This window comes from Taudactylus pleione, unplaced genomic scaffold (genome assembly GCF_031769625.1).
Source record: "Taudactylus pleione unplaced genomic scaffold, aTauple2 ptg001352l, whole genome shotgun sequence".
NCBI lineage: Eukaryota > Metazoa > Chordata > Amphibia > Anura > Myobatrachidae > Taudactylus > Taudactylus pleione.
Genome location: NW_028285752.1, coordinates 112,709 through 127,261, shown reverse-complemented (window position 1 = coordinate 127,261; position 14,553 = coordinate 112,709). Strand labels below are relative to the sequence as shown.

At 43.9% G+C, this 14,553-nt stretch overlaps 1 protein-coding gene across 1 annotated transcript in view; it reads right to left on the bottom strand.

Annotated features, from left to right (window-relative positions):
* The window catches only part of KCNK2 (potassium two pore domain channel subfamily K member 2), a 215,269-nt gene extending 201,802 nt beyond the window's left edge, over positions 1-13,467 (bottom strand). The window contains exons 1-2 of the mRNA XM_088463388.1: positions 13,358-13,467; positions 13,094-13,230 (exon numbers count right to left, since the gene is read on the bottom strand). Coding sequence (XP_088319514.1) covers positions 13,094-13,230; positions 13,358-13,467 — 247 coding nt within the window. The remainder of the gene's footprint in view (positions 1-13,093; positions 13,231-13,357) is intronic.
* Positions 13,468-14,553: the final 1,086 nt, after the last annotated feature.

Below are 14,553 nucleotides of genomic sequence, written 5' to 3'. Positions count from 1 at the left end.
TTCTATTTAGAGCAAGCGGCTTTTCCACTGAGGGCATTGCTCGGGGGGGGGGCATTACTACAGGGGGCATTACTGGGGGGGCATTACTACTGAGGGAATTGCTTGGGGGGGCATTACTACAGGGGCATTACTGGGGGGGCATTACTACTGGGGGGCATTACTACAGGGGGCATTACTACTAAGGGCATTGCTCGGGGGGCATTACTACTGAGGACATTGCTCGTGGGGGGGCATTACTAAAGGGGGCATGGGGCATTACTGGGGGGGGCATTACTCAGCATTACTACAGGGGGCATTACTCGGGAAGGGGCATTACTACAGGAGGCATTACAACTAGGGGCATTACTATTTGGGGCACCATTTCTGTGGGCATTACTATTGGGGCACTAGTACAGAGGGAGCATTACTATTAGGAGCACTGATACAGGGGCATTTATACAGAGGGTACTTCTACAGGGGGCATTACTACTGGTGCCACTACCACAGGAAGCATGACTACTGGGAGCACAACTACAGGGGTATTACTACTGAGGGCATTTATACAGGGAGCATTACTATTGGGGACACTACTACTGGGGGCATAACTACTGGGGGCATTGCATAGGGGGCACTGCATAAGGGGCAACACTCCTGGGGGCTACTACTACCGGGTACACTGCATCAAGGGCACCACTACTGTGGGCTCTGCATACAGGGCACTACCACAGTGGGCACTGACTGTACTGGGGTCCCCATTGTGCATACCCCCAGTTTGTCACATTTAATAGGGGCCCCCACATGTTTGTTGCCCAGGGGCCCCCACAGACCTTAATCCGGCCCTGTGTGCGGGCTAGGGAAGGAGGAATGATGATGAGGAATGAGGAGGGGCGAGGATCTACAATGTTATAATGTGTATAAAGGGCTCTTCTGTGGTGTAATGTTGATAAGTGGTTCTACTGTAATGTAACATATATAAGAGACACTACTGTCCGGTGTAATGTGACTTAGGGACACTGCTGTGTGGTATACTGTGTATAAGGGACACTACTGTGTGGTGAAATGTGAATAAGGGACACTACTGTGCGATGTAATGTGTATAAGGGATACTACTGTGCGGTGTAATGTGTATAAGGGATACTACTGTGCGGTGAAATGTGAATAAGGGACACTACTGTGTGATGAAATGTGAATAAGGGACTCTACTGTGTGGTATAATGTGAATAACGAACACTACTGTGTGGTATAATGTGAATAATGGACACTACTGTGTGGTATAATGTGAATAACGGACACTACTGTGTGGTATAATGTGAATAACGGACACTACTGTGTGGTATAATGTGACTAACGGACACTACTGTGTGGTATAATGTGACTAACGGACACTACTGTGTGGTATAATATGAATAACGGACACTACTGTGTGGTATAATTTGAATAACAGACATTACTGTGTGGTGTAATGTGACTAACGGACACTACTGTGTGGTATAATGTGACTAACGGACACTACTGTGTGGTATAATGTAAATAACGGACACTACTGTGTGATGTAATGTGAATAACGGACACTACTGTGTGGTATAATGTGACTAACGGACACTACTGTGTGGTATAATGTGAGTAAAGGACACTACTGTGTGGTATAATGTGAGTAAAGGACACTACTGTGTGGTATAATGTGACTAACGGACACTACTGTGTGGTATAATGTGACTAACGGACACTACTGTGTGGTATAATGTAAATAACGGACACTACTGTGTGATGTAATGTGAATAACGGACACTACTGTGTGGTATAATGTGACTAACGGACACTACTGTGTGGTATAATGTGAGTAAAGGACACTACTGTGTGGTATAATGTGAGTAAAGGACACTACTGTGTGGTATAATGTAAATAACGGACACTACTGTGTGGTATAATGTGAGTAAAGGACACTACTGTGTGGTATAATGTAAATAACGGACACTACTGTGTGGTATAATTTGAATAACAGACATTACTGTGTGGTGTAATGTGACTAACGGACACTACTGTGTGGTATAATGTGACTAACGGACACTACTGTGTGGTATAATGTGACTAACGGACACTATTGTGTGGTATAATGTGAGTAACGGACACTACTGTGTGGTATAATGTGACTAACGGACACTTCTGTGTGGTATAATGTGACTAACGGACACTACTGTGTGGTATAATGTGACTAACGGACACTACTGTGTGGTATAATGTGACTAACGGACACTACTGTGTGGTATAATGTGAGTAAAGGACACTACTGTGTGGTATAATGTGACTAATGGACACTACTGTGTGGTATAATGTGAATAACGGACACTACTGTGTGGTATAATGTGAGTAAAGGACACTACTGTGTGGTATAATGTAAATAACGGACACTACTGTGTGGTATAATTTGAATAACAGACATTACTGTGTGGTGTAATGTGACTAACGGACACTACTGTGTGGTATAATGTGACTAACGGACACTACTGTGTGGTATAATGTGACTAACGGACACTATTGTGTGGTATAATGTGAGTAACGGACACTACTGTGTGGTATAATGTGACTAACGGACACTTCTGTGTGGTATAATGTGACTAACGGACACTACTGTGTGGTATAATGTGACTAACGGACACTACTGTGTGGTATAATGTGACTAACGGACACTACTGTGTGGTATAATGTGACTAACGGACACTATTGTGTGGTATAATGTGACTAATGGACACTACTGTGTGGTATAATGTGACTAACGGACACTACTGTGTGGTATAATGTGACTAACGGACACTACTAAGTGGCGTAATTTGTAATGTGTCGTGCATTTGTGCCGCTGCTCTGTCACTTAGTTTAACCAGTCTGCTAGCTGCAGCTTTTGGCCAATATTGGTGAAAAGTTGAAAACTATTTTGTGAGCTGTGAGGTCGTCAAAATCGACTGTAAATGACTGGAAATTAATGTTGTTGAGGTTAGTAATACTCTAGGAACAAAAAAGGCCCAAATTATGCGATTTTAGCTATTTTTGTAATTCTTTAAAAAATTCACATAAAACCAAAACCAGATAACGAATTAGAACCAAAACTAGCAAAAATGGTCCGGCGCACATCTTAAACTGCGATTTGGATCTTTTCGGATTCACAAAATTTTGGAATCTCCTCCTTGGTGTGCTGTTGACACTGTGACTTCAAAGGATCAGTGAACATCACAGAGGAATCCAGAATGTACCTGGCTGGAAGCTCTTAGGAAGCTGTGAAAAAAATCCCAGTTTGTCTAGTTTATACAGAAAATCCCAGGAACTGAGGATGTAAGTAAAGACCTGCATGTCCATCAGTGGAGTATATATCATCTACAAGGAAAGTTCAAAGAGGAGGAAATCCTCATTACTCAGGAGGAGAAGGACTATCAAATCCTACATGTAAGTAGGAGATAGAAAATGACACCATTTATACATAACTATCTTTCCAACAATATATTCTTTCCTTTGTTTGAGAAAATATTGGATCAAGAAGAATATCAGAAGAAAATTCCATGTATAAGACATTTGTAACATTTCTAATTGTACATATATTTCTCAGAAAAAGGAACGCTTGATCAATCTTGTTTTTTATGTTAGTATAATATGTGGTGGGGACCTCACTGGTATTAAGCAGCACTTTTGTTTTTGTGATCGCAGGATTTATATTCATATTTTCTTTAATATATAAAATGTGTTATGTAAAAAAATATAGTATGTTCTTAAAGTGCAGAATTTACATAGTAAATAGTTTATTGCAATGGTAGTTTTGCAGCCTAAAATGTAATTCGGTTTCCCGGAGCCTATATTGCGGTATTCAGTGTATAATGTCACAGACGCCTGCGGATTCTGCCTATAGATTGCCCAAGCAGAGCCTGATGTGTGCGAGATGTTAGTTACACAGCCCAGCAAATGGCAGGAGGCTGTATCTCATTACTGTGGCTGTCATGTAATCATCTGCTTCCCACTGGCGGATAATGTAACATTTCCTTCTCGGCAGAAAGTTTATTTTACTAAGTAACAAACTAGAAACTGAAATGCAACCGTACTGATTCACTAACTTATTGGGCATTTCCATGACAGGGTGTGCAATGGGGTAATGGTTTTTGTAAGTAGAGATATTTAGCTAAGATTTGTAGTAAACACAATATACAGTATATCAAATTAATATGTACAGTATATATAATAAGATAGAACTTTATTGAAATGAGAATTTATTATATCCTCTAATGCTGTTTTAATCTTTGCCTCTCTACATGCAGGTGCCAATCTGGTGTAATCAAGCCCACTGAAGCTTTGGAGCATTGGCTGTGATTTGCCGAGGCAATAGACTCATTGGAATGGAAAGTATTAACAAACTAATAAAGGGACCCAACGTATGCCGGGTCGGTAGTGTCTAGATGCCCTTCATGGAGAGGACACTTACGTCATCAGCTACTGTCCAACTTCATTCTCTACCATCCATGTGGACATAGATGGGGAATATAAACCTGTGGTGGGCGAAGTTAGCCAAGTTTCTTCTTTAGGTGGACATTATGGGCATGGAATCGCACTTCCGCCCCCACAGGTCACTTCCAGGTCCTTAGCATGAAGGGGAAATAAGCTCTACCATGCCGGGTCACCTCAGGCCGTCCTATCCTGCATTCTCCCAGCGGCGTCACTAGTGGGGTGCGGACTGCACCAGCTGACACCGTCCAAGGTAGTGATACCAAAAAAGAAGAGCCGCTCTGCAGTTTTGCCGTCATCATCCTGGATGGTGTCACCGGGCAGCGGAAAAGGATGAAGCATGCATAATCTCCTCACCCACACTGTGCCAGGAAAGGCTGGGGGCTGCTCTATGGCACATGAGGGGTATGCAATGCTGAACTGGGTGACACCAAACCTAGTAACGCCACTGGTTCTAGGCGCAATGGTCTGTCTCCTTACTGCAGTGGGAGCCATTGGGGGGGTCGCATGTTTGTGGCGTGTGCCCTGGCTACCCCTGCACATGTTGGAGACGGGACTGACGTGAGCTGATTATTACACAGATCTGAAATAATTAATATTCATTTATGCTTCCTATATAAACAGGAGGCCTCGTCAGACTTTGTGAGATATATGTGACAACCCACAATGCAACCAAGACAAGAACCTAGAACCTGGCAGAGAGGACTGGCACAGCCGCACACGCTACCTATCCATTGATTGCACCCACGCCACTTTGTATTGATGGCCTGGTAATGCCAGGTAATGCAGGAATGGGGACGGGAAATATTACAGTTATGCTGCCAGTTACTCACAGGACTCTCGCACCAGGTACTAGTCACGTGCAGACAGCCATGATGGACCCAGCAGACAGTAACGTATCACCCAGGCCTGAGACACTCACAGTGAGTCACGCGGGATGTCAGGACTCTAAAATCAAGAACCAGCACCCCGCAGGTCAGCCCTTTATACAATGACCAGCTCAGATGTCTCATGGTGGCAGTGGAATACGTCTGAGTGAATGATATATGCCTGCAGAGAACCCAGCAGCAATCGGGCGCACGTCTACACTCATCTCCATACAAAGCGCAACACATTTCTCATACGTGTCCTATGAGGCACTAGAGACCTCATTATCTCTCCTGTAATGGTGGGAAGTATGTGTGCAGGCAGGAAGTATGTGTGCAGGCAGGAAGTATGTGTGCAGGCAGGAAGTATGGGTGCAGACAGTAAGTATGTGTACAGGCAGTAAGTATGTGTGCAGGTAGTAGTTATGTGTACAGGCAGTAAGTATGTGTGCAGGAAGTAAGTGTGTGTACAGGCAGTAAGTATGTGTACAGGCAGTAAGTGTGTGTACAGGCAGTAAGTATGGGTGCAGGCAGTAAGTATGTGTACAGGCAGTAAGTATGGGTGCAGGCAGTAAGTATGGGTACAGGCAGTAAGTATGGGTGCAGGCAGTAAGTATGTGTACAGGCAGTAAGTATGTGTACAGGCAGTAAGTATGGGTGCAGGCAGTAAGTATGGGTACAGGCAGTAAGTATGTGTACAGGCAGTAAGTATGGGTGCAGGCAGTAAGTATGTGTACAGGCAGTAAGTATGTGTACAGGCAGTAAGTATGGGTGCAGACAGTAAGTATGGGTACAGGCAGTAAGTATGGGTACAGGCAGTAAGTATGGGTGCAGACAGTAAGTATGGGTACAGGCAGTAAGTATGGGTACAGGCAGTAAGTATGGGTGCAGACAGTAAGTATGTGTACAGGCAGTAAGTATGGGTGCAGACAGTAAGTATGGGTACAGGCAGTAAGTATGGGTACAGGCAGTAAGTGTGTGTACAGGCAGTAAGTATGGGTACAGGCAGTAAGTATGTGTACAGGCAGTAAGTATGTGTGCAGGTAGTAGTTATGTGTACAGGCAGTAAGTGTGGGTACATGCAGGAAGTATGGGTGCAGGCAGGAAGTATGTGTACAGGCAGTAAGTGTGGGTGCAGGCAGTAAGTATGTGTACAAGCAGTAGGTATGTGTACAGGCAGTAAGTATTGGCACAGGCAGTAGGTATGTGTGCAGGCAATAGTTATGTGTACAGGCAGTAAGTGTGGGTACAGGCAGGAAGTATGTGCACAGGCAGTAAGTATGGGTGCAGGCAGGAAGTATGGGTGCAGGCAGGAAGTATGTGTACAGGCAGTAAGTATGGGTACAGGCAGTAAGTATGGGTACAGGCAGTAAGTATGGGTGCAGGCAGTAATTATGGGTACAGGTAGGAAGTATGGGTACAGGTAGGAAGTATGGGTACAGGCAGAAAAGTATGGGTGCAGGCAGTAAGTATGGGTACAGGTAGGAAGTATGGGTACAGGTAGGAAGTATGGGTACAGGTAGGAAGTATGGGTACAGGCAGGAAGTATGGGAGCAGGCAGTAAGTATGGGTGCAGGCAGGAAGTATGTGTACAGGCAGGAAGTATGGGTGCAGGCAGTAAGTATGGGTACAGGTAGGAAGTATGGGTACAGATAGTAGGTATGTGTACAGGCAGTAAGTATGGGTACAGGTAGGAAGTATGTGTACAGGCAGGAAGTATGTGTACAGGTAGTAAGTATGTGTACAGGCAGTAGGTATGGGTACAGGCAGTAGGTATGGGTACAGGCAATAAGTATGTGTACAGGCAGTAGGTATGTGTATAGGCAGTAGGTTTTGTGTACAGACAATAAGTATGTGTACAGGCAGTAGGTATGTGTACAGGCAGTAGGTATGTGTACAGGCAGTAAGTATGTGTACAGGCAGTAAGTATGGGTACAGGCAGTAGGTATGTGTACAGGCAGTAAGCATGTGACAGGCAGTAAGCATGTGACAGGCAGTAAGCATGTGACATGCAGTAGGTATGTGTACAGGCAGTAGGTATGTGTACAGGCAGGAAGTATGGGTTCAGGCAGGAGGTATGTGTACAGGCAGTAAGCATGTGACAGGCAGTAAGCATGTGACAGGCAGTAAGCATGTGACATGCAGTAGGTATGTGTACAGGCAGTAGGTATGTGTACAGGCAGTAGGTATGTGTACAGGCAGGAAGTATGGGTTCAGGCAGGAAGTATGTGTACAGGCAGTAAGTATGTGTACAGGCAGGAGGTATGTGTACAGGCAGGAGGTATGGGTACAGGCAGGAGGTATGTGTGCAGGCAGTAGTTATGTGTACAGGCAGTAAGTATGGGTACAGGCAGTAGGTATGTGTACAGGCAGTAAGTGTGGGTACAGGCAGTAGGTATGTGTACAGGCAGTAGTTATGTGTACAGGCAGTAAGTATGGGTACAGGCAGTAGGTATGTGTACAGGCAGTAAGTATGGGTACAGGCAGTAGGTATGGGTACAGGCAGTAGGTATGTGTACAGGCAGTAAGTGTGGGTACAGGCAGTAGGTATGTGTACAGGCAGTAAGTATGTGTGCAGGCAGTAAGTGTGGGTACAGGCAGTAAGTATGGGTACAGGCAGTAGTTATGTGTGCAGGCAGTAGGTATGTGTACAGGCAGTAAGTATGGGTACAGGCAGTAGTTATGTGTACAGGCAGTAAGTATGGGTACAGGCAGTAGGTATGTGTACAGGCAGTAAGTATGGGTACAGGCAGTAGTTATGTGTACAGGCAGTAGTTATGTGTACAGGCAGTAAGTGTGGGTACAGGCAGTAAGTGTGGGTACAGGCAGTAGCAGGTTTTCTCTAAATTCTCAGAATAAATGTTTTCATTTTTATTTATTTTTCAAAGTACAGTAAGTTATAGACTCATTCTTCCTCCCTGTGGGGCAGATGTACTAAGCTCTGAAAGTGATAAACTGAAGAGTGATAAACGACCAGCCACTCAGCTCCCAACTGTCATGTTATAGGCTGTGTTTGAAAAATGACAGGTGCTGATTGGCTTGTCATTTATCACTCTCCAGTTTATCACATTCAGAGCTTAGTACATCTGGCCCTATGAGAGATACATGCCCTGAGTACACTACCAGCTCCCCTCACACTAAGTAACACCCTCTGTTCTCCATCCTCCACAAGTCACTTCCCAGTTATATCCCCCTCACTCCCCCTAGACTGTTAGATCACACGAGCAGGACCTCCACCCTCTCCGTTCTCACCCTGCACCATCTCCAGTGAGTGCAGTGTCGGATACTGTGCCAGCCTCGGCCCGCCCCTGAGTCTGTGATGTCACCTGAGGGGGAGGGACTGGCGGCAGTACCAATTGGAGAGCTCTCTTTGGGCACTTCGGGCAGCACTGAGGCAGCGCTACTGGCCGCAGGGTGATGTACCAGGCACCAGGCTAGCCATATACAGGGGCTGTGGGGCAGCGGTGTCTGCCTTCCCAGGGCACTGGGTCATTGTGTATCACTGTGTATAACCGCCAGTTACTTAGTACTATTATTAACTCACTGTTTAGTACTCTGTGGCCCCCCCTTATTGTTTAAACCTTCTTGTTGTATTGTTTGTTTATTCCATTGTAATTTTCCCTGTGTGGGGATAAAGACACTGTGGCAAAATAAAAGATAATAACAGTATACTCAAGACGATTCATTCGATAGATACAAAATTGAAGTAATGTAATGTATTTGTATTTAGATGATGCCCATCGCTTGTTCATGATAACAGATCACTTCATAAGGTAAAGTACCACTAGACCCCAACATTGTCATTTTCAGATATGGGCCATGAAGAAGATAAAATACAGTATTACCTCATTACAACAACAGACAGACAAATCTCCACACGCACCTGTGGGTAAGTGTCACAATGGGATGGGATAAAGGTCACAAAGCACCCGAGGTGCTGTGACACCAATGACCCCGTCCACCAATTGGCACAGTGCATTTATGTGCCCAAAGCTGTCAGTCACTCCCTGCCTGCGGTGCTAGAGAAGCATCTCCGTTCTTACATGGCAACTGGCCGCAGAGCAAAAGAAAACATGGTGGCTCGTGGCACCGTGGCGGAGGCCAGAAACAGACAGAGGACTCACTGGGGCAGATTCAGTAATTGTCGCTAGGTTCTAATGGAAGCTAGCACCCTGACACTCTGCTGGATTACACAGGGGTGCGAGCAAGATCTTGCCTATCATATAATGTGGTACTGCCAGAATAGTAATGTGGTGGCATTCGTTATGGTTCAAATCCCGGCAGCGGCAGCCCGACAGAGGAGGAAATCCTGATCGTCCTAAAGGTAAGTATAGCTAATCTAATTTTACCCCCTAACCCTCCTTCAGGGTACCTAACCCTAAACTCCCCCTGTGCCTAAACCTAACCCCCCCTTCCCCGCTGCCTAAACCAAGTCCCCCTTCCCCTAACCTGACCCTAACCTCCCGGGGGGGTGCCTAACCCTAAGTCCCCCCCAGGAGACCTAAACCTAACCCTCCCCCCCGCGGCTGTCCGCACCCGGCATCCCTTTGATTGGGATGCCGGGCGCCGGTCTCCCAGCGTCGCTAAAATGACAGGCGTCTAGATTTAGATGCCTGCCAAGTAACCCTTGCTGGGATTAAGTAGTCTGGAAGCCGGTGGTCAGCATTGTGTCCGCCGGCTTCCCGTACGTATACAATGTGGTGACCTGTATTGTTGTGTGTTTGTTAATAAAATGGAACTGTTTGTTTAGTGCAGTGCAACACCCGCTGAGGGCGACACTGACCGGACTGTGAGGGGAGTTTTGCTCATTTGGATGACCTGTCGATCCGGCCACCACAGTATAGCCGCTTCCATTTTATAACAAATACACAAAACTGTGAATGCAGGACCACTATAGATTACTATTCTGGGGGCATCACAATAATAACCAGAAATGCGCAGTCACACATAGCATGAGAGTCAGCTGACACTGCCTGACTATGTCTAGCCCACTAAAGATGAGATAAGCTGCAAGAGATAGACGGCCTGATTCAGCAGGGAACGCAGTTGCTAATACGCACGCAAATCGGTCGATAGTTGCATATGCATCACAGAGCGCGTATGTGAACTAGCAATTTCGATTCGAACTGCAATTGCAGAGGCTACGCAGACCCAGAGTGATTGACAAGAAGTGCCGTTTGTGGGTGGTGACGGGGGTGGAGCGAATGCAGACGTGCCAGTGCGTTGAACACTGGTGCAGGGCCATGCATAAATTACCCACTTCGTGGCCATACGCAGCCTGAGGCCTCATAGCGTACGTAGAAGTTAGCAATTCCCGTGTGAGGTCTGAGCTGCCTTACCTGTGCGTATGGGTCCAATGTTACCGATTAAATCGCTATGTTGTTCAAGTATACGGATGTGAGTAAAGCTGGCCACACACTAGACCAACTTGCATCCAACCAGCCAACTTGTTGATTGGTTGGAATGAAAATCTGGTACCGTATGGGAGTAAATGATGATCAGTAATTTGCTCCTAAATGCCAGAAAACAGATGAAAATGGCGTCAGACAAGTTTGTTGAATGTTTGATCTAAACTATTTGTTCAAACAACAGTTTTGGTCCATTTTCCAGCGTTTGGGAGCAAATTGCTGATTGTATTCCTTACCAGATTTTCATTCCAACCAATCAACTAGTTGGCTGGTTGGACAGATAATCTTTAGATGTGTGGCCAGCTTAAGGGGAAGAGGGCGTCCTTATGTCAGGCTGTAATCGCAATATACGATTGCAAACATTTACATATCACCGCTGATATTAGCAGAATAGCAATCTTTGCGGAATCAGGTGCAGAGTACTGTACAGGTTGAGTCTCCCATATCCAAAATGCTTGGGAACAGGGGTATTTTGGATATCGGAATATTCCGTATTTTGGAATATTTGCATAAAATAATAAAATATCATGGGAATGGGACCCAAATCTAAACACAGAACGCATTTATGTTTTATATACACCTTATACACACAGCCTGAAGGTCATTTTATGCTATATTTTTAATAATTTGTGCTTTAAACAAAGTTTGTGTACATTGAACCATCAGAAAGCAAAGGTTTCACTTTCTCAGTCATGCTAAAAATATTCCGTATTTCAGAATATTTGGATATGGGAGACTCAACCTGTATTCACTTTGATAGCGAATGTATATCTCAGATACAAAATACAAATAGACAGTTCCATGTTTTTATACCAGATAAGTTTTCAGGGAGGAAAACAGGATGAATTATAGTTTTTTTTTAAACCTTTTATTTTTAGCTCTGCTCCATTCTATTATTTAATTATTATTTTTGGACTCTCGACTTGATAAGTCCTTCATTGCATGCATAGCTGTAGTGCTTGTGAAATTCATTATTATCGCCCGAATCCGCTTGCCACATTTTAGGAGATGAAAACATTCACAGACTGTAGTGATTAAGCACAGATCTGTCTGCATCAGAGTGTAATCATCTGTATTTCTCTGTTTCCATCCGGTGTAAATGATTTGCTGTATCAACTTGTTGTGCCAAAGTGAATCGTCCCATTTCGCACGTTTAACCTCAGAAAATATATATACAGTATACATACACAGCAGGTGAGCTTTTCCTTCATTGTAAATGAGTTAATTGCTTCTTATTTAATAAATATTATTTACAGTCAATGTCCTGAAAAAATGCCTCATTATTCGTGTTGTTCCATACTGGTTGCAATAGGAATGTTTCTCATCTGGCTCTTAAACATGACCACATAGCACCTTCTGCAGTTATCTTTTCCACCGTCTCCCCATAAGGATAATACATATATCTCCTTAGCTCTGCTGACCATTTCCAGAACTCAAACAAACTAAACATTTTCCATAAAAGTTAAGAATAAACTCACCCATTGTTACACTTTACAACATACAGTGACACAACGCGTTTCACACAACTGCCTACATCAGAGTAGATTATTATTATTATTATCCTTTATTTATATGGCGCCACAAGGGTTCCGCAGCGCCTTACACCTTACATAAACAAATGAGCACACAAGAAAACAGTTATTAACAGTACAAAAAATGCAGGACAAATACAGGATTTATACATTGCTGCATTACACTCAGATAAGCAGCATGGTGTCAGCAACCAAGGGTTAGGTGCTGTTGTATATTAAAGTATAATTAAGTGAAGGAGAAGCACATGAGGGAAGAGGGCCCTGCTTGTGAGAGCTTACATTCTAAAGGGGAGGGGCAGACAGACAGGCGTGACACAGAATGGGAGGGGCAGACAGGCAGGGGTGACAGATGGGCTGGATACAAGGATCACAGTAATATAACATCTATGGAATCTTAGTCTAAACTTAAGAGGAAAAGACAATGAGTTGAACAAAACTGCCACAACCAAGGAGTTACACCTTTTACAAAATCTGCCTGAATAGTTCTCTTTCTGGGGCAAAATCCAAGCCCTATAATTAAAATATAAATTACCCATAATGACTATATAAGTAATGACTATATAAGTAATGACTATATAACATAGGAACATCATCAATGGAGCAGACCAAGGAGAAGTAATCAAAATACAATCATTGTCCACTGTAACTGCCAATTATGTCCATGAATACATGTAACAGGTCACGTGTATTGTCAGCACTGATATTTAATAGCACAATGCAGTGTTTTGTTAGACATGTACAGTATATATATATAGACACACACACACACATACATATATATATATATATATATATACATATATATACACACAGAGAGAGAGAGTCCTACCTATTGTGGTGATAACAGTCCCAGCAAAGAAGAAGGAGCTGCCTAGATCCCAGTGGCTGTTCGGACTGGAAGCGTTTCCTATCGGTATTATCCCTGCGTTAATTGCAGCCATTACATGCTGTAAAAACCAATGGAAGCTGTTAGAGAACGTCAGACAAATGACTTTTTGCAATCAGAGGAGATTTATGGGATCTGGTGCACAAGGATCTGCCAGCAGCGAGGTGACTGTCAGATTCCAGAGATCTCATTACAGCCTTCATTTACCTGTCACTGTACAGACAATAAACATCTACTTTGTTTTTATGGGTGACGCCACTTTTTATGCCCAATTCCGGTACCGGTGCACCAGATAACTGCGCTCTAATGAATGACATTCCTAAAACATTACATATGTGCTACAAATGCTACTAACAATATACTACAATACTATTACTACTGTTACTACTACTACTACTAGTGATAATAATAAATCAGGGATTCCTTTGCACTCACATGCACGTTGCTGGTGGTATTGGGGTAAGCATCATGGTTATGTTTGTATATAAAACACATATAATTGTTTCCTGGATTATAGTGCTTTATTATTTTATGGATACCTATTGGCATAAACATTTTTTTGTGACACAGAATGTAAAACGTGATTGTCACTTCCTTGCGTTTACTCAAGTCACTGCTGCTTCCGACGCGGCAGAATGGTAAGTGGCCAGGGAAGCCGCAAAACGGGAGGAGGAATGCAGGCACCAGCTGGAGCTAGCCAAGCTCAACAACCAGCCTGCAGCCAGAGACTGACAAATCCCTCGCCCCCGTCCAGAGAATTTCCTTGTGCTGGAAAAAGGAGTCAGGACCAAGATACATTTTTCAGAGAATTCAAAAATGTTTGCATAGAATAAGCAGTACCCCCTAATCAGTAGGATAACTGTTTAACTCCAGGACTGAAGGGTAAAACTTTGGAGGCATGTGTCAGCCTTTCCCCTGATGCAGATGGAGATTATACCACCATTAAGCAAGCTGTGCTGAAGCGATTCAACATCACCCCTGAGGCGTACAGACATTCAGAGACGTACAACGCAGTGCCTCTAATACATATACTGGACTTGTGCCTCAATTAACAACCATACTATGGCCCCCATTTACTAATGAGTTTTCTCACCAAAATGGGTGATTAATGTCGCTGTGTATGATAAATTATGCTCCAGCCAATCAGCTCCCAACTGTCATTTTTCTAACAGTTGACAATTGGGAGCTGATTGGATGGAGCACCATTATACACAGTGAAATGTATCACTTGTTTTGGTGATAAAACTCGTTAGTAAATGAGGCCCTGAATATGAGACCTTTAAAGACTTATCAGTGTAACCTGTCCCAAACAGAAGTTGTCCAATAATGTCCCTACAGGAAACCAGCCGCCCAAAGTCCTGTATGTTGTAGGACCCCAGCAGCAGCCTTGAGACCATCTACAA